Source organism: Apus apus, chromosome 16, assembly GCF_020740795.1.
Source record: "Apus apus isolate bApuApu2 chromosome 16, bApuApu2.pri.cur, whole genome shotgun sequence".
Taxonomy (NCBI): Eukaryota; Metazoa; Chordata; class Aves; order Apodiformes; family Apodidae; genus Apus; species Apus apus.
In genome coordinates this window covers 4,954,950-4,977,969 of record NC_067297.1, presented here as the reverse complement: position 1 = coordinate 4,977,969, position 23,020 = coordinate 4,954,950, and the positions used below count along the sequence as shown (strand labels likewise).

At 36.3% G+C, this 23,020-nt stretch overlaps 1 protein-coding gene across 3 annotated transcripts in view; it reads right to left on the bottom strand.

Annotated features, from left to right (window-relative positions):
- Window positions 1-3,034: 3,034 nt before the first annotated feature.
- The window catches only part of SPECC1L (sperm antigen with calponin homology and coiled-coil domains 1 like), a 67,014-nt gene continuing 47,028 nt past the window's right edge, over window positions 3,035-23,020 (bottom strand). For all 3 annotated transcript variants that reach the window (XM_051633860.1, XM_051633859.1, XM_051633861.1), the window contains 3 exons: window positions 13,316-13,432; window positions 12,364-12,423; window positions 3,035-10,353 (listed from right to left, as the gene is read on the bottom strand). In XM_051633860.1, coding sequence (XP_051489820.1) covers window positions 10,264-10,353; window positions 12,364-12,423; window positions 13,316-13,432 — 267 coding nt within the window. In that variant the 3' untranslated portion in view covers window positions 3,035-10,263. The remainder of the gene's footprint in view (window positions 10,354-12,363; window positions 12,424-13,315; window positions 13,433-23,020) is intronic.

The following is a 23,020-nucleotide window of genomic DNA, read 5'->3' as shown; positions in this document are numbered from 1 at the left end:
TTAGCACCTGCTTGTACCTCCAGCCAAGAGGAAAACTGCTGCATGCCTTCCCTTTACATTTCTTCTCTGCTGGGATGACAGCCCCACTGTTCTATTGTTAGACCAGCCATTTTTGGGAAAGATTTTGCTGAAAGACTAACCACCTAACAGCTCCTGAACTGCAGAACTGCTAATGCTCAACACCGCTATGGTCAATACCCTCCAATGTTGTGCTTTTCTTTTTCAACTGCACTGGCTTAGTGCACCACAGGCTTTACCCTGGGCTTTCCTCCACTGCAGCTGATGGACTCTCCATGTGGCCCCACACAGAGACAGTGTTAACACACTGGCATTTCAGTGCTCCTTGGGATATTTATTTTTGAAAAATATGATATTGTCAACAGCTCAGTGAAGTTGTCTCCAGACTGTTATGTCTCCTTCTCAAGTTTCTTTCATTTTTAAGAGCTTAACTTTCAGGCTTCTGGCATGAGGAAAGAGCCTAAAATGGTTTAAGAAAAGGAAGCATAAACAAGGGAGTGAGCAATGCACAGCACTGGAGAGAAGCACAAATATTCCTCATGCTATATAATCAATGCAAATGTCTAGCAGTAAAAATACTGTGATAAGGCACTAGTGTGTTCAACCGTATTTTCATAATGAGATTACGGAGGCTCCAAAAGAACTGGAAATGTTCAAGGGCAAAGAACGTCTAAGAAAAGTCAATATAGAATTTTCCAAACAGGACACTTCAATACAGAAGTTCAGTTCTACAGAGTTAAATTAAACCCTATTGACAGAGAGGGAAATGGCAGACACAAAGACTAGTAAAAACATAGATTAGGTTTGATGGCATCAGTCCCTTATCTACTTTTTAAAAAAAAAAAATAATCCATGGACAATTTTTTTTCTAAACAAAGATGCATGGGAGAATTTTCAAAGCAAATTTTCTAACAGATATGAAACTAATAAAAAACATTTAATGAGACATAAATGGTTTTCTAATCTTGAGCTGCCAGGAATAAAGACACTAATTAGCTAACTTCTCCATTCAAGGTGTTGGATTGCAACATCAAGCAGTAATTCATACAGGAAGTACTGGAGTTTTCCACAACACCATCACTATCTTTTGAGAAATTCAAAGAAGAATTCTGTACTCTCCCTCAGCCTTTAGTATTGAGGATGAAAAAGAAAACATACTAGTTTAAGCAATGAGGAAAACACAAATGCTGGACCCAAAGAACAACAGTGCTGAAAAAAGCCCCCAAGAAACATAGAGAAAGCACTGAGGAAGGGAGCTAAGAGAGGGTGAACAATGTGAGAGGCACAGAATTCAGTGGCTTTTTTTTTTTCCTCTTCAGTCTTAACAGTAGCTGCTGGCTATTAATAACTTCCCATCTGGAGAGGGGAGTTAACTTTTTGTGTAAGTTAGTGTCTCTGTTTTAAAAGAATTTTGTGTGGGAAGAACTTACATCTTCATGAGCCCCCCTTGTCTATGTGCCTGGATATGATCCAAGTCTCTTCCGTTGATCAAAGCAATTGTGAAAGGCTTTATGATAAGAATTTTAGCTGAAAGTTAAGTGATGTTAACCTAGTTCCTGTACAGAATTTAACTGCAGTACAACCATGACTTCAATACAAGCTTTTGTGATTTAACACAGTGGAATACTACATTGCTGTTGCTTCTGAGGTTTTTATTTTACTATTCCATACAGCTGTGCCTTTTCATTACAGTAAGACCTTCAAAATTATTTAACTGATTCTATTATATTCAACTTAAATGTGCATATGGAGTGAGTTTCATATTTTTAACAAAATTCTCTAATGACAGTTTAGAAGACAAACCATGAAAAAAAACCAGACTGGTTAGGGAATATTATTTCAGTGACTATGGGAAAGAAAAGTTGCAGCTCTACAGACTGTGCAGACACTGCTGCTTTAACATACCTCAGGCCTGACCTCCAGCTTGTTGCTTCTGTCTTCACCTTCAGCTTGCCAACTGCAGGTATACAACTCACTGCTACAATGCTGTCATGCACTTGCTACAGAAACGAAAAACAACTATTTTCTGACATGAGTTTACTACACTACAGTTTTAAAACTTTCCTTTTTAAAAGAAGAAAACTGACTATCCATGCTTAAAAACAGGATATAAATCTATTCTGAAAACTAACATTTTTCTTAAACTACTCAAATTCAGGGAGAACATTTCACCTCAAGAAGGAGTGAGGCATTTTCTTGAAGAATAATATTACTGAGCCTATCTGGATTGCTGAACAGTCAGAAAACAGTATCCAATCTCAAAAAAATGAAGTAATAAATAGGTAGAATTAAAATACCTATACTAGTCAGTGCATTTAAGAACAATGTTTGAAATAAACAGGAGCGCAATCCAAACCTCCAGATCCATCTTATACCAGAGCACTTGAAATTAAAGCTCTAAAACAGCATTTGAAAACAGTTACCACCCAGGATGATAGAGACCAAATCAGATTTATAGTATTCTAGTCTTTATTTTCACCTGGAAATTTTCTTTTTAGGCATCTGCTTTATATACTCTGAACTGTTGTAGAGATTAAATTCCCAATCCTACTCAGCCCAATTCCTTCAGAGAAAGAGAGCAAGCACACATGCCTGCATTGCCTCACTTGGGTTGGATTAAGTAACATTATAATAATTCTATTCCTGCAACGTATTAGAGAAGTTGCCTAAATAGAAAATATTTTCTGCAGTTCCCTTCTATGTTATTAATACTCAAGACTAGGGCAATACAGTCTAAGCAGATACTTTAAATACATACCTCTTATCTAGGGTATCCACCATCTTATCATTTAAAACCCTTTGGGAGAAGATACCCTAAAGGATGCTGGTATCCCAGGAGAGACTGACTTCCAAAATATCATGTACAGCCAAGTCATTTCCATGCACTTCTCATCCATAGCATATAAACCTCCACGATCTACTTCCTGTAACATTTATTCCTGAAAAACCAGTGCCAAAAACAGCATAAAAAGAATCACTTTTGAAGTGGCTTCACTCAAGAAAACATAAACACACATTTTGCTATTTGCAATCTTTATTTCATGAATAATTAAGAATAAAACATGGCAACATTGGCAAACTGAAGGCATACATACTAAATACTCATACAGAATACATTATGGAGAAAGTAAATGCCCAGATCTTTAGTGATGCTTGCAAACTAAAAGCATATTGGTCCTCCAAAAGGTTTAGCTTAAAATATGCTTGCTGACCTTTTAAGTTCCAATTATTAACAGCTTGTGCCTTTCAAACCAGAAAGAGGGTGAAATACAATTTGTACATACTTGAATTTTCCTCAAACCTATTATTTCTCAGCTCTAATCTTATGCAAACAAAATGTTTTTTTCCTCTTTACATTTTAAATTTATATGCTAATACACCACCCTAAGTATTCAAGAGGCAAACATTTCTGGAAACATGTTCAGTATTAGTAAGAATCTGCATATATGTACCTATAGCTATACACGTGTGTGTGTGTGTATATAGATGTACATATCAAACCTCCTTCTATATGTAAAATGTCTATATATGTCTTTGTGTGTAAACCATTTGAAAGGGTTCTAGAAAAGAGTGCTTGTTGTCTAGAACAAAATTACTAAACCCATACGTGTACTGTTAGGTCAGTCTAACATTTGTGTTTCTAGGGAGTATAAAAACCAATACAAATCAGAAAAGGTGGATGGATGAGAAGAGCTTTTTAGAATCACTGTTTTTTTACATCATCTCTAAAAGCCATGAAAAATAAGCTTTAAACTAGCTATTTAGGAGATACTAGTACTGGCTGCAGTGTCATCTCAAAGAAGGTTAGTCCTTATGCAATACAGTGCTGTGAAGTTAGACTGAGACATGAATAAAACTGTTAATTTCATGAAGTCCAAAATTCATCACACTGCTCTGTCAATTCTGCCTCACACTTGAACTGAAAGTACCCTCATTCAAGAGTTGGAGGATACCAATTAATGCCCTTCTAATTTGATCTGTAGAGTTGTCCAATATTAAATGGGATCACTGATTTATTTCAGACACATTGAACGACTCTTGATCATTACTGACCTAAAATGAACTTACAGTCTGGAGGCTAACAAGTCTATGCTTTGTTTAGTAGTGTTATACTTCCTTTCCATTAGATAACATACAGAAAAAAACCACAACTGTTTAAAAAAAACCCCTTCAGATATGTGTAAAAGTGCTACTTAAAAATAGTAAAATTGAACTTACAAAATAAGCAAACCCAAAAGATTCTATCAAACTGAAATGTTGTAAGTTACAAGGATTAATTACTTGAGTATGCTGTGTGTACTTGTGCCCTCTTTACTGAACTGATTCCCAAGTAATTACCTAATCAAACATATGCAATAATTGGAAAACAGTAAAAGCCTCCTGAGAAATTTCAACAATGGAACAAAAAAAAGGAAAAAAAAAAAAGAGCTTCTTTCTCCCCATGTGTTGAAATAGAATTCAGAAACAAAAATTGACTATTCCATTATTGCAAATGCAGTCTACTGTCAAAACAGGTCAGTTGATGAACTGTGGAACCAGGACTGCCAATGGCTCCTCTGCAGCAGGAAATGTCCACTGGGCTTCCTAACTATCATATAAATACACTAGTTATATGCCATTAAAATAATACATATATCACTAGAATGAAAATACACGTAATACATTGCTATGCTGGGGTAGAGTAAGTTTTAAGCCTTGACTTCCCCAAACAACTTGTTCAGATTCTAGAACTCTATGCAAAATTACAAAAAGCCTTAGAAAAGTGCAACAAAACTAGCTTCATGACATTTTTCTTTCAGTTTCCATAAATACAATCTCATAAAAATATTATTAACAGAAGCATACTTCCCAGTGGAGAACAAACGTGCCACATTTCAGCTTGAAGTAAGTGATGTTGGCTAAACTGAAACCCCCTGAAAATAGGGGATTAAAATGAAACCAGCTTAATCACATCAGGCTGCTATAATATTCTGCCAAAAGTTTATCCTACTGTTTCACATCCACAAATCGTGCTGGAACTGATGGGAATTCTGTGTGCAAGTCTGTGGCAGACAGTGGCCTAAGGGTAAGGAATATTTCCAGTAAAAGAAAAATGTCAGCTGGAAGGAAGTCATCTGGTATTTGTAGGTTTTTCTGAAGTTTTAGTGTGAGGAAATAATCCTGTTATGATAGAATTAATTTGTATATGGTAGTGGCCTTGTCAAACTGAGTTCAAGGGGGCTGCAAGTGGCAAGCACAAAATACGTAAGGAAAAAAAGACACTTGTATCAACACCCTACCAGAAATCAAACTGTACAAACTTTAATCTTTTAAGTTACTTAGTTATCAAAAGCACACTTGCTACATATTCCAGAGGATTAACATCTTGGCTTTGACAACTACAAAGTGTACTACAACACTGATACTGAAATCAGACAGAATACAACAGAAAAAAACTTCAATGAATAAAGGACTGGGAATGCTCAGCAAGCCAGACAGTAATTTAAACCCCATCCAGCCACTCTCCTTTGAAAGCAGAAACACTGTTAGAGACACCTTTCTAAATAGGGATAATTAGATATATTAAGATATATCTATGAACACTTAACTCATTTATGGAGTTGATAATCTGGGGGCAAGAACAGCTGATGGACAGCCTGGGGCAGTGTAGGCTATATGGGAGATAAGGAAGTTGTGGGAGGGTTAATCAGCTCTAACACGTTTTGCTAAACACACACAGGACTTGGGAAAGCACAGTGGCATGTCCAGAACTCCTGGATGACAACTACACTGTAATAATACTTCTCACCAAATCACTTCTCAAACTGGTTGATATTACTGAGTTTTCACACACCAAGGCTAGTAGCTTACAGAAAGGAATTGCAGAAATAGAGCTTGGCCAGAACACAAAAATAAAACAAATAAATATTTACCAAGTCAAGGGAATGACAAACTATATACTTAAATCAGTCTGTACATGAACACTACTATTTAAAAAACCTTTTTCTTAGGCCACCTCAGCAAAAGTATTAGTCACAATAGGCAAAAAAATAGTGTAAAGGTGTACAACTGGATTCCTTCCCAGAACTCTGCCCCTTAGCTGCTGCTCAAAGTAGCCTGCAGTTAAGCTGTGACTGTATTAGTTTCAAGACCCAAACAAGAAGTCACCACATGCATCACATGAGCACAGTTTTAAAAGCTTAACTTTAGCCTATGCATAGTTTCATGACAGCCATCCAGAGGGGGCAGCTTTTGCAGATACTGTCACATTCTGTGGTTCTGTGGTAACACCTGAAAACCAGAGAGCCCTCCCAAACCAGTCACAAGCACAACACAGAAACTAAGAAAAACACCCAGGCGTTCTCTGCATCTCCAACTTCCCAAATCATCTTGTTTAATACTAGGCTATAATCAAATTTGCACCCTGGGTGAAAACCACATAAATAATTGAGTAGAAGTAGTTTTTTGGTGATGCTAAAGACGCAACAGAATCCAAATGTCTGAAGTGTTGAATCAGGGAACTGCAAAAAGTAGATAAAAACTTCAAAAAATAGCTAAGAACTTCACATTGAGATCACGAACAGAAATGAAATGCCAATGAGACTTTTTTGTCACAGCTACAACATTTTTAAGGCAGATCCTCAGCATCTTAAATGACTGTACTGCATCATTAGAGCTAAGGACAAGGTTATTTCTTCTTATGCACGTAAAACCAGAGTATGATGGCTGCCAGTGGTATTAATATGAGTTTACATCCATGCATCAAAGCTTAATTTATTTAATTAAGGAGCCCCTAAAGCAGTGTTTCTATTTAAATTTACAAGACCACCAGGTCAAGCTGGATCAAACAAAAGCAACTAAAAAACAAATCAAGCGTAATCCATTCTGAAGTCACCCCAGTTCTGTTATTGTTAGATGCTCCATACCAAAAGTTCTCCAATAGAATTTTCCTGAATGACCAAAAAAAAATTTTTCTTTCCATCCCTTCTTTTTTAGTAAAGAAAACCCCATGAGTGTTCATTCAGTTCACTGCTGATGATCTTGCATCAGGACAGCAACTAGCCGACATGAATACACATCTGGCTCTGAACTGACCGCTCTAATCTATGGAAGTGTTTCAGTAAAGAGAATCCAGAAGATGATAAATTTTTATCTGCATCAATATGTTCAACAGCTCCAATTTGTTGCCAGCTCCCCCCCTACAGCTGGCAATGAGTAACCCTGATATACTACAGCACAGGCATTTGCAAGGCACATATTAAAATGCAGTAATGTGAGTTGGTGATAAAATAATTGTCCTTTTTTTTTTTTTTAGTACATTCAGAAATATTTTCTGGATTAAAGGAAATTAAACCTGCACTTCATAAGTACAAAAAAACAGGCTGTTCCAAGATTAACTATGAGTAGGAACCAAACAGAACAGAATCATCCATGTCCAGAAGGGCCACAGCTATTCTTCCTCTTGAAAAATTTAATGCTGTTTGAACCTTCAGAAAAATAAATGTTGTGGAATGCACTGTTTGTTTTAGACCTTCCATTACTTCATCTTCCACTCAGCTGTGCAGCATCTTACATGTAAAAGCTCAGATATATCATTATTAAAACAAATTCTTCATTAAGCCCAATGTTCTTTTACAGATACTCATTCAGCAGAGGTTTATCACACAGATCACACCAAGAAATTTACAGAGCTCTAAAACTCATAAGAAGTTCATTTGTATCATTACTAATAACTTTTTTCTCTCTCTGAAGACAAGCAGCTCATGTTTTTAACAGAAAGTATTTGAAAAATGCGATTTCCTCTTTTATGAAGCATTATACTATTAGTCTTATTTCAGTTAAGGACTAATAAAACATTCCAAGTAAATGAAGTTGACCACTGAACAGCAAAAAAATCAGCTGAAAGCTCAAATTACCTTAAGAAAACAGGTAATGAGAGAACTTCGACCAAGAAATTATATCCTTCTCATTAGAAAAATATTTTCTTAAAATGTAAGGCAATGAATAAGAATCATAGCTAAGGATGTCTGTTCAGAGAATGAAATTAAGGATTTTTTTTAAACATAAATTGGGAAAACCTGAAATTTAGTAGTAAGTGTGGGACAGCAATACTGCTTATTTCCAATAAGACTATTCCTGTTGAAACTTATTTTAATAAATGAAGTAAATATTTTTTTAAGAAATATACAGAAGAGTAAATTGTATTTCAGACTTTTATTAAAATCTGTTAATGAAGATTCTTCACCTGAAGTCTGTCTTGAAACAATTGTCTTTAGATTCTGTGGCTCTTCAGATGCCACAATGGATTACTTCAAATCAGTAATCCAAGACTATCTAGCTACTTTTGGGGTTCTAAAGAACTGCAAAAGTGGAGGAGACACTGCTGCTCTGCAGACTTCTCTGAAGGCCCTCAGCATGGACCAAGTAGTTGTTTTGCAAATTTTTTAATTCTCACAGGCACACGTCAGTGTAAGCATATCTTTTTATATAATGCTAGCTGCTAGAAACATGCTGATTTACTTCTCTTCACATGGGCTATGTTCTTCAGATGATAGGGTTTTTATTTGGCAATGATTTTGTGTTAAGTCTGTGCTTTTATACCATGATGAAGTTTCACAGATGCCAAGTAGAGTTGCATTCACTGGGTTAACATCTATGACATTCAAACTGTCCTTAACAGTCATAAGAGCACCATAGGAATGACAGATTAATTTTCTTTATAACAGGGTTACTGTGTTGAAAGAGCATGTGCTTATAAATAGCAGTTGTTACAGAACTCAGTTCTAAAGTAGGCTTCTGCTTAACATTAATGAGAGATGTTCAACTGCAGCTTAACTGCTGATTAGTATTCAGAAAAATAAATGGCAGAAGCAATGATCAAGTGAAGTCTTCCCTTGATTTGACAAACAAGATTACAACAAACAGCTTATGACAAAGGGATAGATGAAATCGTTCTGAGCCTTTAACACTCTGCACAAGGCCCTGAAGTGCCAGGATGTATCCATTCAGTGATCAATAAGGCACTTACTTGAACTCTTTTGCCCTAGACATGAATTCAGGTACATTTTAGGAAAACAGAAGTTGAGTAGATTAAAGTTTCTTAATTCCTTCCTTGTGACAGCCAGTCATTTCCACACAATATTCAAGACTACTGGGTGTATGCACATTAGATCACTTCCTCCAAAGTTCTGTCAGAGAACGTCTCACCTTCTGTCAGTCAGATGAGGGTGTGCAAGATAAATGAAAAATACACAGAAAACATGGCAAAGCTGGATTTTGAGACACACTACTTCATTATTACATCTTATTGAAAATATCTTCTCTGCAGAAGAAATGCTATCCCAGTTCCAAAATTCTACCACAGAAATCCATGACATATGCTCGTATTGCTGTAAAGCCTGGGGTAGCTGTGCGTGCTGTACAGGCAAAGGAGGAAGAGGGGAAAACCAAACCATACAGAGGTTGATTATTGACTCAATTCTGTTATCATGGAAGCACAGGGAGTTTGGACAGATTCCTTGAAGAACAGCATACCCTGAAAACCAGGAGCTGGATGTGTTAAGTCTTTACAATCCGTAAGACAAGAGTTGGAAGCCACATCACTGTGACAGAGGTAGGCTTATAATGAAGCTTTATAATGAAGAGTTCTTCTGTGCCAAAGTCTTCGAGGTATCGAGAGCACTTTCCCACTCAATTTGTCATATGGAATAAAAGCTTAGAATCTTGTGCATATTTCAAAGGAGGGAAAATAGCTGTAAAGGCAGTAACTAAATTAAGAACTCTACTGTATTGGGGTGCCATAGGCTGTGGGTAGAATATTCAGACTGTGGATCAGGATGCTACAGAAAGTTCAGTAATATGATGCCATGTTATCCTTTTCCTTCTCAAAGCTTTAGCTGTACATTCAGTTTCCTATAAGCTAGAGGATTCATTCATCTCACTCTCCGAGGAAAGCAAGCTTCAGGAAGTCTGGCTGGAAAGGCAGCATGTAGATAGCCCAGGCTCTTTAGGCTACATAATTAATCTGAATAGCTTAATGACTTGGGTTATTCCAAGCACTGTGGCAACAAATTCTTGCTTTTAAACAGTTGATTCCAGGCTTAGTAGCTGAAGCAATCTGAGGCAATCCAGGATAAGTGTCACTAAAGTTGGAGAGAACTCAAATGTTGCCAATTTTCAGTGAAATGGGGATTAGCATTTCAGTAAGATTTCCATCTGGTAGCTCATGTTGGTTCTAACCCATGGATCTGTTGAATTATTAGGGTTTCAGGTTTCAAAGTATTTGTAAATTGCTGTAACATACAGCATGACATTCTGCCAGTCTGGACGCTCAGTTCGCACCATTTCATTGATGTCCTGTCACAGAAAACAGATTGGTCAAAATCAGGAATAACAACCTCAAGAGCAACATGGTAGGGTTTTTACCAATTCCTGGGAATGGCAAATCTGTGAAGTTTCCACAATAATCTGTAAAGTTTCCACAATTTTACTTCCATATATTTTGTTTTACTTACAAAACATAAGTGGCTATGAACAGCAGATCTGGAGATGGTGGTTTTGTTGACTTCAGATCAAAACATGTAATGCTGTGTGTACTTGAGTTGTCCCCCACTTAGTACAATTAATACAGCACTGAAGACTTTAATGTTCACATATCCTACACAGCCTCACAAGTCAACACAACCTACCCAGGTACTGAGAGTCACAGAATCAAAGCTTAGATATTAACTGAAGCTAAAGATAAAAATTTATACCAGGGTAAGAGTGAGCATCAATAAATAACTGAATCTCATCTTACAGCAGACTACAGAACTTTAGATTACTTTATACATAATTTTTAGTAAAGAAGCAAGGAAGAGGGAAGGTTACTTTACTTCCAATTTGGATATATCCAAGAGACAAAGCAATCAGCTTCTGTCTAACTGATATCCCAGTTCACATGTATTTCACAGTAACAATATACCAGATTGTCTGTGAATGAGCAGGGTAAACAAAGGCTGACCTATACGTTTCAGCACATGTCCAAAGGAAAACACAATGATGTAGTTTCTAGTAATTATTGTTTACTGTAAGGGTCTATTTTGTAAGGTTTGTGCCCAGGAACCTCCAGAATTCAAAACAGATAGTTTTGTTTTTTTAAAAAATTATCCACATGAAAGTAGCCAGACACTTTCTTATTCAGGGAACATTAACTTCCCCTTACATTAGTACTACTATGTACATACAATAGTTTTCACACCCTTTTTCACCCTCCTCCCAACCCATTCAATATGGACAAGGAAAAAAATCCACAAACATTCGCCTCGTACACATTGTGTGTGTAGGTATGTCAATAGATGTTAAATATTTAAGACGGATAAGATTTGCACTGAGAAGATGTAATTCCATTCATGCTTTTTCTGTAATTCAGTACATTACACAAGGAAAACACAGTCAGCAACCATTTAGACTAAAGCTGAATTATGTAAGAATTACTGCTGTTATTTTCCACAAACTAGTTCTTCGATCAGCACTTGGTAAGAAACTTCCATGTTTCAAATCACTGACACAGTCAAGGTGCTAAAGCCCAGCAGTGGCACTGCCATTGTCAGCAAATACAATGCAGGGGACAAAGGCTCTGATAAGGATCAGGGAAAGTGTTATTTTTTAAAATGTCTGGCTTGGTTGTATTATTAGTTGCTAACTAGGGCAGCTCTATGAGAATATATATAAGTATAATTTCTGACACTGGCAATTGAGGTGAATTTTTGTGATTACTTAAAAGGGCTTGGGATTCTCCCAGTTCCATACTTTCAGAAATCTTCCTTTTCTAGTAAATACTATGCTATTGAAAACTAATTATTTTAAGGTAAATTTTGCACAAGAAAGCTCATTATAAACAATTGAAAATAACTTCCATTTACAGTGCTGATCAATTATCAACTTAAGATATATAACAAATAATTTGAAAGTAGATCAGAGACAGAAAAGAGTGAATTCTTCTTCTCAAATTATTCTCAAGCAAATCCAAAGCCTTTATTATGACTTCTTATGATACTGAGAGAGTATCACACATAGCACCCTTACACAAGTTGAGTTTATCTGCTGTAGGCCACCATGCTATTGCCTTTGCTGCAGCAGCTGGAGCACAGGTCTGTATCCCAGCCACTATGTTGACAACAGTGGGTTTAGTAACAAACCAGTGAGGCAAGGAGTATTGTTTGTTTTTCTGTCAAATATGATACAGGGGAAATAACCTCTGGCTGGGCTCATCTGCTCCTATTTTTAAGTATAAAGCATCAAAATCTTCCAAAAGTACAAAACCAGAATAATCTCATTTTTGTAAATGAGACATAATAATTCATTCAGTGTGCATTTAAAACTTACCAGAGTAGATTTGATGCCAACACTTTCAGCTGCCTGAAAAGCCAAAGTGAAATTTCTTCTCTGCATGAGACATAGAAACATGTTAGTACCCAAGGAAATACTACTTCAAACATAACAAAGTGGTGTTAGGAATTTTCACAGCAATGTTGCTACTTTTGCTTCAAATTTAGTCTATAATTTGACCATAGTAATTTAAAAACAGCCATAGGAATAAAGATGTCCTAATATCATCCAAAAATATATGGAAAATATTTATTAAGTCCTCATTCAGATGATAATGTTGAAAAACCATTGTCAGTGAAGAATGACTAAGTTATAATATGCTAAAAGAATAAATTAATTATTTTTTTGAAAGTATAAATAAAAATCTTTTCACATGTTAATGAAATATTCTTGTATTTTTTTTAGGAATTATCATTAATAACGTACCTCCAGGTAACACAACTGTAGGAGTTAACTGCAGCACACACACATACAGACTGCTCTGCAGTCTTGACATCTTCTAGTTTATCTTTATTTGATAAATATCACTTGAGAAGAGATCACAGTCACTAATCAGCATGAAAAAGTAGGATGAAACAACATCCTTGTGAAATTTCAAGGTACAAACAAAACATGTAAAGATACAAATTTTATTTAATATTTTTCATTCCTTGCTTCCAAAACCTGAACAGAAAACACTTCCCAACTGTTTGGCCTAAATGCCTCAGACTTAGATTTATGACCTCCTATTATTTCTTTTTCTCCTATCTGTTCCAAAGTTCTGTTTAACCCAATGATCTCATAATATTAAAGTGTCATATGAAGAATAGTAGTAAGGTAGCTGAACTGTGTCAATTATTATTCCTAGCAATATTTTTTTTTAGGAACTCAAATTTATTAACTCTCTTTTATTAAGCCATATTAATTATATAGTCTTGCAGTCTCAGGAATAGGATTTTTAATGGCATACCTTGTCCTGGCTGTTTAGTTCTTGATAGGGAATATGGGCTGGGAGGTAAGTATGGAGGACTGCACAGAAAGCCAAGCCATCATTCCAGCTACTGCTGAAGTTTGTGATGTCGATATTCTTGAAGGGAAAAATAAAAACAATATTAAAATTATAATCTAACAAGTATTAGTTCTGCCAATCCACCAATATCTGTGGTTTGCTGGGTTTTTTTTTGTGGTTGTTTTTTCAAATATCTTTGAAGAAATCAGGAGAGAAGGTAAACATCCTAATACTAAAGTTCTGTGGTAAAAAAACAAAACACTCTAGTGCAGCAAACAACCAAAAAATGAGTGTTAAGAAAGTAAGTTATCTTGTATATTAATTCCAGGTAATACTAAGCCCTCTCCAGGCCCCCACTGTGCTGGAGAGTAATAGAATGGATTTGGTACAACTGTACATACCAAGATAGAAAAGGAAATGTGTTAGAGATGTATGCCTAAAATTCCTGAAACAGACCATGTGGTAGTATTGCTGTTAATTAAGATTTACTTTTCCGCTTTCCACTGCTTTAGTATGCACACAAAATTTCTAACAGATGAGGACAAATATTTTATCTTCTAAACAAACCATGTCTATACAGAAACCTATGTGAACAAGATCACAAACAAAAATTAAGTTTCAGTTGGAAATAAAGATGTTCCAACAGATTTAACACTGTCAGGGGCAGAGAATCCTTATTTTTTTATTGGAACTGAAACAGAAAAATGCAGTCTTGCCCTCTTGGATCTTTTAGTTCAGTAGGAAATTCAGTGGCACTGGTAAATGCATCTCCTGAGACTATGTATTACTGTAAAAAGAGTCAGGCCTGTCCAAAACAGTTATGAACAAGATGCCTCAGTGACCTTTTAAATTACTGTATACTTGGCTGTTGGCAGTCAAACAATGGTAAAGAGGCTAAGTGGAGAGCAGTCAGTTTAAACTTTAATTAAGAAACAACCAGTAACAACAACTCAGTTTATCTTTTAGACCTTTATGGAGAAATATAAATATGCTTTAAAATCTAACTCACTTAACTGGGCTTAAGCAGAAGCTAGCAAGCTCCCCTACATAATTTTTAAAATTTTAATGCAGCAGGAACTATAACCTCCAGTCACTGAGTTCCAAAACAATCTCCCAAGTCAAATTTTCACCTGACAGCAACTTACTAGCACCTGTCTTTGACAAGACACTAAAACCTGTCATTCCTAATGCAAAAAACCCCACTCGGAGTCCGTGTTGCTGTGCCAGGCAGGCTGGGAAACACAACAGGCCTACTCCTTGTCACACCTATGATTTGGGTTAGAAACGGAAAACAACTACAATCCCCTCCAACAGAGGGAAAAAAAAACAAAACACAAAACTTGCAATTTCTAGAAGAATGTGAGGGAAATCTCCGTTTCCTGCTCAGCTTTAGACTATTTTTTTTTATACAAAGTGCCCCAAAGGCAGGTTCGGGCCCTGCTGATGTCGGCCTACGTGCTGGGGCTCACAATGGCCGAGGCCTGGTCGGAGCCGCGCTGCAAACGGAAACAGCATTGTTGGAGACCCCCAGGCTGTGGGAACATGCTCTTCACACAGTTTCCTCCAGCCACATGGGTGGGAAAATGTAAAAGCAAAAGCAAAAAAAAAAAACCACCAACTCTGCCTTCTTTCTCCTCGAGAGCGACAGGAAATTGGATTTAAACTACTGCTTGTTAAAACTTTTTCAATGTTACTTAAATTAGGAAAACAAATGCAACATGCAGTACAAGAGTTTAAGGGGAAAAAAGGGAAAAAATTAAAAAGCCAATAAAATCTGTCTTGTGTCTGTTTACAAAGGCACAAGACAAAGCCTCAGATCACATCTGCATCAATAAATGAATAAAGGTAGGGAGAAGGGCTTTTTCTTCTCATACTCATTGGTGGCAAGGTAGTTATAAAATCTGAATGTGAATAATAATGTTTCCTTTGCTACACAATCAAATGAGGGAGAAAAATTCAGTTCTGGTTTTCACCCTGCCCCTCCTTCCCCAGGATGGCCCAATTGATGTGGGATGGGGAGAAGGAAGATGTACACTGGCACAGCTACAGTTAGGTTAAACACAGATCTGCTCAGATATAAATGCATGCATCGAGCCAAGTTATTAAAAAAATTGTACTAGTAGTTAAAGCTACTGGGGAGCATTAGCAGATTTTTAACTCTCAGGACTATAAGGATAGATATGACATTCCTTACTAAAGTAAGGAGGAATGCTGAAGCATTGCTGAATTTCCCAAAGCTTCTAACACAGCAGTTTCCAATCTAGTGACTTAATGCTTGGTATAGTTTCAACAAGTACCTGTTGAACTGGTATTACTGCAGAATATACACTATTTATCACAGACCAAGAGTCCATTAAAGCCAGTCACTGTACAATTAAAGTTTGATAGTACCTTGCCTCACAGAGCTTAACAATGTCTTTTTTCTCTCCCAGGTTGCTCCACACATTTCAGAGGAAACACAGCAACATTTCTTTTAAATTTTAGGAGTTTGAGCCTAAACAACAGCATCACTGAAGCACAGATGAGATCTCAGTACTGAAAGAGAGATGGAAAGGCACACAGCCTTCCAAGAGAGAGCAATAGCTTATATGGGAAGCCAGAGGGCATAGAGAAAAGAAAAGGAAGCAATGCAATCCTGCTAAAGCAATGAGCTGGAATAGTGATCTTGCAACAGTCAGGATGGACATCAACAGGCAAGATGAGCTCATCAAAACTAGAAACCAGGATGCTGCAGTCGTGTATGAGATCATCTGAACCTATACCTGAGGTTTGACCCTGTCGATGAAGAAGTAAGACTTGTGCTCAGAATATATGAAGAGAGAAATTGCAAGGTAGCCAAACAGAAAATAGACCTATAGAATGACTGGGGCTGAAGACAGGACTCTTCACATGATCTAAAAACCAGAAGGAGAACTCACCTTCAGAATCTAAAGACATTTTTCATATTTTTATAAGTATATTCCCTTACCCCCAACATGTGAGCAAGACAAACAGGATAAAGTTGTGCTGAAAATGGTAAATGAAACTAAACCAAGAGAAAGTTGTATTCAGTTAAACACTGTACTTGTATAAACTAAAAATTTCACTTTAAATATTAGTTGCATCCATAGAATGTTTAATTTTTAATATCAACATTGTTAAAAGAGGCCACTTATAGCTCACCTAGAAGTTTGGTTGGTTCTTAAAAGGAACTTGGAAAACCCTGTTTTTCTAAAACTTCTTGTAGGATCCAGCTTTTAATATTAAGACAACAAGCAGAAAACAAACCCATCATCCAAGAATTTTAATGTATCCAGAGAAGCTGAATTAAATACAACGGAAGGAAACAATTAAAAGGAACTGGTTTCTGTTTCCAATTTCTCTGAGCATTATGAATTATTATTACCTCTCAGACTACAAAAGTATGATATTGGTCAGACACTAAAAAACAAATCTAGAAATGGACAGATTGTCATTTAAACCGAACATTTAATTTTTTATGTAGGGCTTTGAGCACATAACTGGCTCATTTAAATACAGCTCAATTTTATTTCCCAAATGCTTTTAACTACTTGTGGTTTTTTGAAAAAGCTTGGTCAGTATAATGAAATCAATCTTGCATTAAGCTGTTATTTCTCAAAGAATTGACGGTAAACAGAACATCAGCCTAAAATCTCTGACATAATTTCTTCTTTGTTACTGCTTTTATTAAGTAATTGGCTCTATTAAGAGAATTCTGCTGGAATCTAATCTGGACTTTTTCTTCAAACCATTTCAGACCACAATATTAAAGCAATTGAAGGACATACTTTCAGATAAATGGTCAAATGAGGAATAAGCCTTTGCAGAGATAGGTGAACCAGAAGGTTTACCAGTCCCCATCTCTTAATGTTTAATATTTAGGATGAAAATGAAGTCACCTCTACTTCTTGGGAGAGATTTTTTTTTTTTTTTAAAAAGGCAATTTAACAAAAGGAGTTAAGCAACAGGTTGTTGTCATAAAACGATCTGTGGAAGACACTTTCTAACCAGGAAAAAAAAATAGTTAAAAATTTATAAGACTTTTCTAAAGACAGAGCATAAGAACATAACATTTTACATAATCAAACAGACCAAATTCTATAGTTCATTCTACAGCCATGACAAAGAGAGAAAAAAAGGTGGTAGAACACCCAGGCAGATCCAGCAAAAAACATTTTAAGCCTGACTCAAGCTCCTAGTAAACTGCAGAGTAGGAGCAGTCACTGCAAAATGAGTATTCCATTGCACTCACAGAGGAAAAAAAAAGATTCTTCCTGAAACAAGGTTGAAATGTAATAGGAACAAAACAATCCATCAGTTTAGGCTAAAATACAACAGTGGTTAAAAGTAAGTGAATGGGATTTGAACATGAATCAGAAGTGCATTCTGGCAGTAAAGAGGGCAAACTGTGTCCTGAGCTGCATCACTGTCAGTACAGCCAGCAGAACAAGGGATGGGATTCTTACATTCCCCTGGGCCTTTGTCAGACTTCACCTGCAATACTGTAGAGAGCTTTGGTCTCCCCAATTTAAAATAGTTATTGAAGAATAAAAAAAGGTCTAGCAGAGAGTTACCAAGATGGTTAGAGATCTGAACAGATGAATAAAGGCTGAAGGAATTTAGTTTATTCAGCCAAAAGATTCAGGAGAGATGTCATCAGAGGCCTAAAAGGCAGTTACAGAGAAGATGGAGGTACTCTTCACGAGGACACATGGTGACAGGACAATACACAACTGGCATAATCTCTTCCCAGTGAAATTCTGTCTGGATAGAAGTCTTCACCATGAAAAAATTAGGCATTGGATGATTAATTAAGTCTAGGTAAGTGGAGGAAGCTCCCTCAATAGAAACACTCTAGCCTGCTTAGCAGGGCTCTGCGTAACATCAGTCTAAGGTCTCTCCCAACCTATGACTTCTCTAGAAATCAAAATTTTAAAGTGATTTTCATCAGTGTTATGCTAATCTTGAATTTGTCTCCTATTGCTTTCTGCAATAATCCCAAATGAGCTGAGGGCCTTCTATAATCAGTGAAAATACCTTGTTTTAAAAAGCAAGAAACAGATACTATTACAACCCAGTGATCCAGCTTTCTTTCTCCCCTGCTCATCAAGAAAACTCCACAGCTAAAAAACCTGCAAACACCAGAAAACCACAACTAAGGAAACCACGCTTGCTAACCTATAAAATAACAAAGTTCTTTAAACTCTCTCTTCAGTGGACATATCCACAGCTGTCTTCAATCTCCCTGAACTACGTCTATTACAACTGGAGCAGAGGAGCATACTGCATAGCAGCTATTTTTCCACCCCTTGCTCCACACAAGGAGAGGTTCCCACATCCTAACTCAGTTTGGCTCACAAATGAGTTAGGACATAGAGAAAATAAAAACATGTGTCTATGTCTCTGTTTTATTAGTTAATGAAATAAGTGGGTTGAGAAAGCAAAAGCATTAATATGATTCTGTACTATAATATATGAAACCATTAAAACAAGATTTGAGGTTTAAGAGTACAGACCTTGGCAGGCTTCCTTGCATGGCAGAAAACTACTATTTAAAAGTTTTTAAAGACATATACACACGAAAGAAAAGAGTAACCATTCAAAAATTAGAAAGGTAAACTACAAAATAACTGCTATTTATGCTCCACTGACGCAAGATTCACTGATTCCCAAGTAATGGGTTAAAGCTGAGGCTAGCAGTACTTCTGGCAGTAGAAAAGAACATTAAGAGGCTTAACAGCAGTGCCAACTGCTGCCTCCTCAACGCCAGCTTCTGTAGAGGCAGTAAATTGCAAATATAAACCATCAAAACCCTTAAATATTGACTGATGTTTCTTTCCATACCAAAGACATATTATGTATTCGTTTTGGGACAATAAAGAACCATAAAAGGAGCAGTCATTTAAAACAAACAATAGCTTCAGACATTAACATCTGAAGCACTTACAGAGATACAGACAGCTTCATAATTTATTCTAAATTTTGTCATAATTAAGTCTAACAAGTTGACATTTCTCTTGTATCAGAATCCAATCCAAACAGAAAAAGGAAGCATGTCCTTCCTTAATTCAACAATTTTTGGCTAAAGCATCACAGCTTAAACCATGGAGAGAAGTGTTCTGGCAGCCTGACTACTTTGACAAATCAACCAGACAGCACCAGAGAAAGCATGAATACCCTGGAATCATTATTTGAACACAGGCTTGTCCTCTTTTTAAAAATCAACATAATACTTTGAGAAGAATATGATCTAGCTTAGTGTTGATAAAGATGTGTATATACAAGAGCAGGTTTTAAAAAAAGTCACCTGAACCATCTTCTACCTTTAGTTTTGTTATTCTACACTTATTACTTGAGTACCAATGAAACCACAGCTTGATTACAAGGTGCATTCAGCACAGCATAAGGCACAGAGACATTGATGCTCAGTCACACTGCTCAATCCCTACACAATTTTAATGTTTATTGCTGCCATGTAAACAATAAGTTTAAAATTTTTACTAAGACATGTAGCTTTGATCTGTATAGTAGGTAAAAATTAGGTGGACTTTTCAGAAAAAAACAGCACTGCATGAATTAGAGGACAGGTACTACCAGGCTCCATTAAGGAGGTCTTCCAGTGTATCTATAATCAGGAAGAGTGAAAAGCTTAGAGAAAAGTTAAAAAAAAAAGTAGTCTATTCTTGCTGCTATCTTGTGACAATTGCTTTTTGGTGTCAGACTTCTGAAAGTGAATTATCTCTCAGAATGCTGACAAAAAATGGAAAATAAATTGAAATATTGCTGTAGATAAGAATGGGAAAGGACGTGTGTATCCTGTTTATTGGTCCCTTTTTTAACATGAAACATGCATGCCTACATCCTTTTTGGGACTTTTATTGTGTACTCAAAATGAAAGTAGCTGTGTTCCAGCTAGGGTAAGTGCTTTGTAACAGCTGGATGGGATTACATTATGCTTTGAAGATATCTGGAATTTATGACAGGTTTATGACACTGCACATATTTTAGAGGAGCCTGGAGGAGCCTCTTCTCTCTGGAAAATGCAGCAGTTGGTGATGTATTCCGAATCATGTCAGATCCCAAGTAAAGCTAACACATGATCAAATTTCAAGTATTTCGTGCCTGTACATCTGAAAATGAAAGGTGATTGGCCCCTTCTTTATCTAAATGCTTTAAAAACCCCCTTATCTTAAGAGAGTAACTCTTCTCTTCCATGGCTTAGAGATCAGTTCAGCCCTGAATATAATTAAACTCAGCAACAGAGTGAGTGCAATACCAGCTAAGACTGCACAGGCTCTAGATGAAAGTTAATACAGAACCTGCCTGCTGTTCGTTTTGCAGTGACCTTCTGCAGATTGCCATTCCCCAGTCCTAATATTCAAGGAGACCTTCTGCTTGCAAACAACATTCCAACAGCATGTATATTAAAAACAACAATATAGTAAGATTTTTCTCTTATTTTCATTAGTTATTTTAACCTTTTTTTTTTCTTGAGATACTCTTCAAAAAATACCAGATTTGGAACACAGTTAAATATTGTTTCATGACTATATTTCAATAAATCTATTAATTTATTCCCTTCCAAATTTGTTTGAATAAATCAAGAAACTGTATAATAAAATAATTCATGATAGTTTTTTTAACAGGGTTGTTTATTATAATGCATTCACAAAAGAGAAAGTCTTAAGATTCCTTTAAAAATTCTGCTATGTGGAACTAGATATTTGTCAGAGGTGCGAAGTGCAGTTTCGTGTAATTGTCCATGAATGTGTGTGAAGGGCTTGAAATAAAATCCACTATAATGGGCTCAAATTAAGGCTTCACCATACTATCCTCTTTGAATTATTTAGCATTCACAAAACTTCAGTCTTCTAAACCAGACATACTTAAGACTTTTAATCAGAAGCTTGAAAGTAATTTCCTAGAGGGAATATGAGACAGAAGTTATTCTTCTTCCATTTTATTTAAGCAGACTAAAAATATTAGTTGTAGTAAGGAATTAAGTATTACTGTGTTCTCCACAAGTATGTGAATGAAAGAAATCTTCACACTCTGCAACAGAACAGACCTTGGTGTGTTGTGGGTTTTTTTCATCTTTAGAATTTTCAACACATGGAATAAGAAGCAGCTCAAGAACTAGAGCTGGCCTCCAAAGGGAACAGCATTTAATCCCTCCGCTGCTGCTCATTAATAAAGGTAAACCAGCTTCTCCATATCTTGCTTTTAGCATTTTAAGCCACTGGCAGCTCACTCTCTAGACTTCAAATAAAATTTTTGAAATTAAGATTTGTATCTGGCTGTTTGTGCGATTACTATTTATTATTCTATGTATAACCCAGAAATTCAACTATTCTCCAATATCCACTGCAAAATATAATCCTGAAAGGGGTAAAGCAATGCCAGATGCAACCATGGCTCTGTGAGAAATGAGGCTTTAGCTCAGTATGCATAGTTCTACCTTCTCTGTGAAACACCGACAGCTAAAATAATTTTCTAGAAATATGTATGCATGCATAAAAAAATACAGCTGCAAGATATAACCAAAAAAGTGACTGTTGTTGACAACTCATAAAGAAGTAAACATATCTTTACATGTTGGCAAAGACATACTTGAAAAATAGGGGCTTGCAGGGCTGAGTTTTACTTAAATAGTTTATTAGGTTTGGTAGTTTATTAGATTTGCATTAGAAACAATATAATATGAATAGAAAAAAATCAACAAAAGTATTCTAAGACTTCCTTTTCCTATTTTTCTTAAACTCTTCCAGGTAATTTTTAGAACTCATTACAGACTCAATTTACAAGTATTTTTCCTTTAACCTGCTATATTTGTGACTAATTAATATCTAACATTGATTGAAATTCGTTAGAGGCCAGAAATTGGTGACCAGATAGAAAGTGGACCTACTGCTATTCCCACAGAGGAAAAGGCTGGGATATTTAGGACTGCTCTGTTCTGTGTGGCTCCCACAGCAGCTAAGGGGCAGCTGATGGCTGGTCAGCCAGCAGGCAGGTACCTCTGAAAAGCACATACTGGCTCTTGCCCAGATGCTAAGCCAAAGAAAAGTAAACAGTGGCAAAGAAGAAAAGTAGACCTTACAATGATGGGAAATGCTTGGGATAAAAGGTACTCTGGCAATTTTGTGTGATGAGGAAGGAGGAGGAGAGCTAGAGTACCTTAAGTAGGATTGAATGAGGAAGGGAGAGGTTCATTATTCCGATGCTTATTTACAGCCTGTCAGTTTTGAATCCATGAGCTTTCAAATAAAATTAAAACCAAGTGAAGCTTCAATTAAAAAAAATAAAAATCCTTATCTGGTATTGATAATTTTGTTGAGAAGCCAGAAAGCTGGATAAGCACTACTCACAATGAATATAATGCTGGATATGTTTAAAACATTAGAACACCACTAACATGGTGTTCAACCAGAATTGAGTTTCAAGGGATGCTGAAAATAATCAAATTCTGTTCAACAAAGAAATGAAAAATGAGTGTGCATAAAGCAAAAGACATGCATCTCAAAAAACTAACTTAATATAACCTCCTGATATTATCTTCCTTTTTCAAAAGAAGCCATGCATTGATTGTACAGATGCGATATGCTATGGTTCTCAGTAGCACAGAACCATACTAAAGTTGTTGAAGCAAGTACAGCAAGTCAGCAA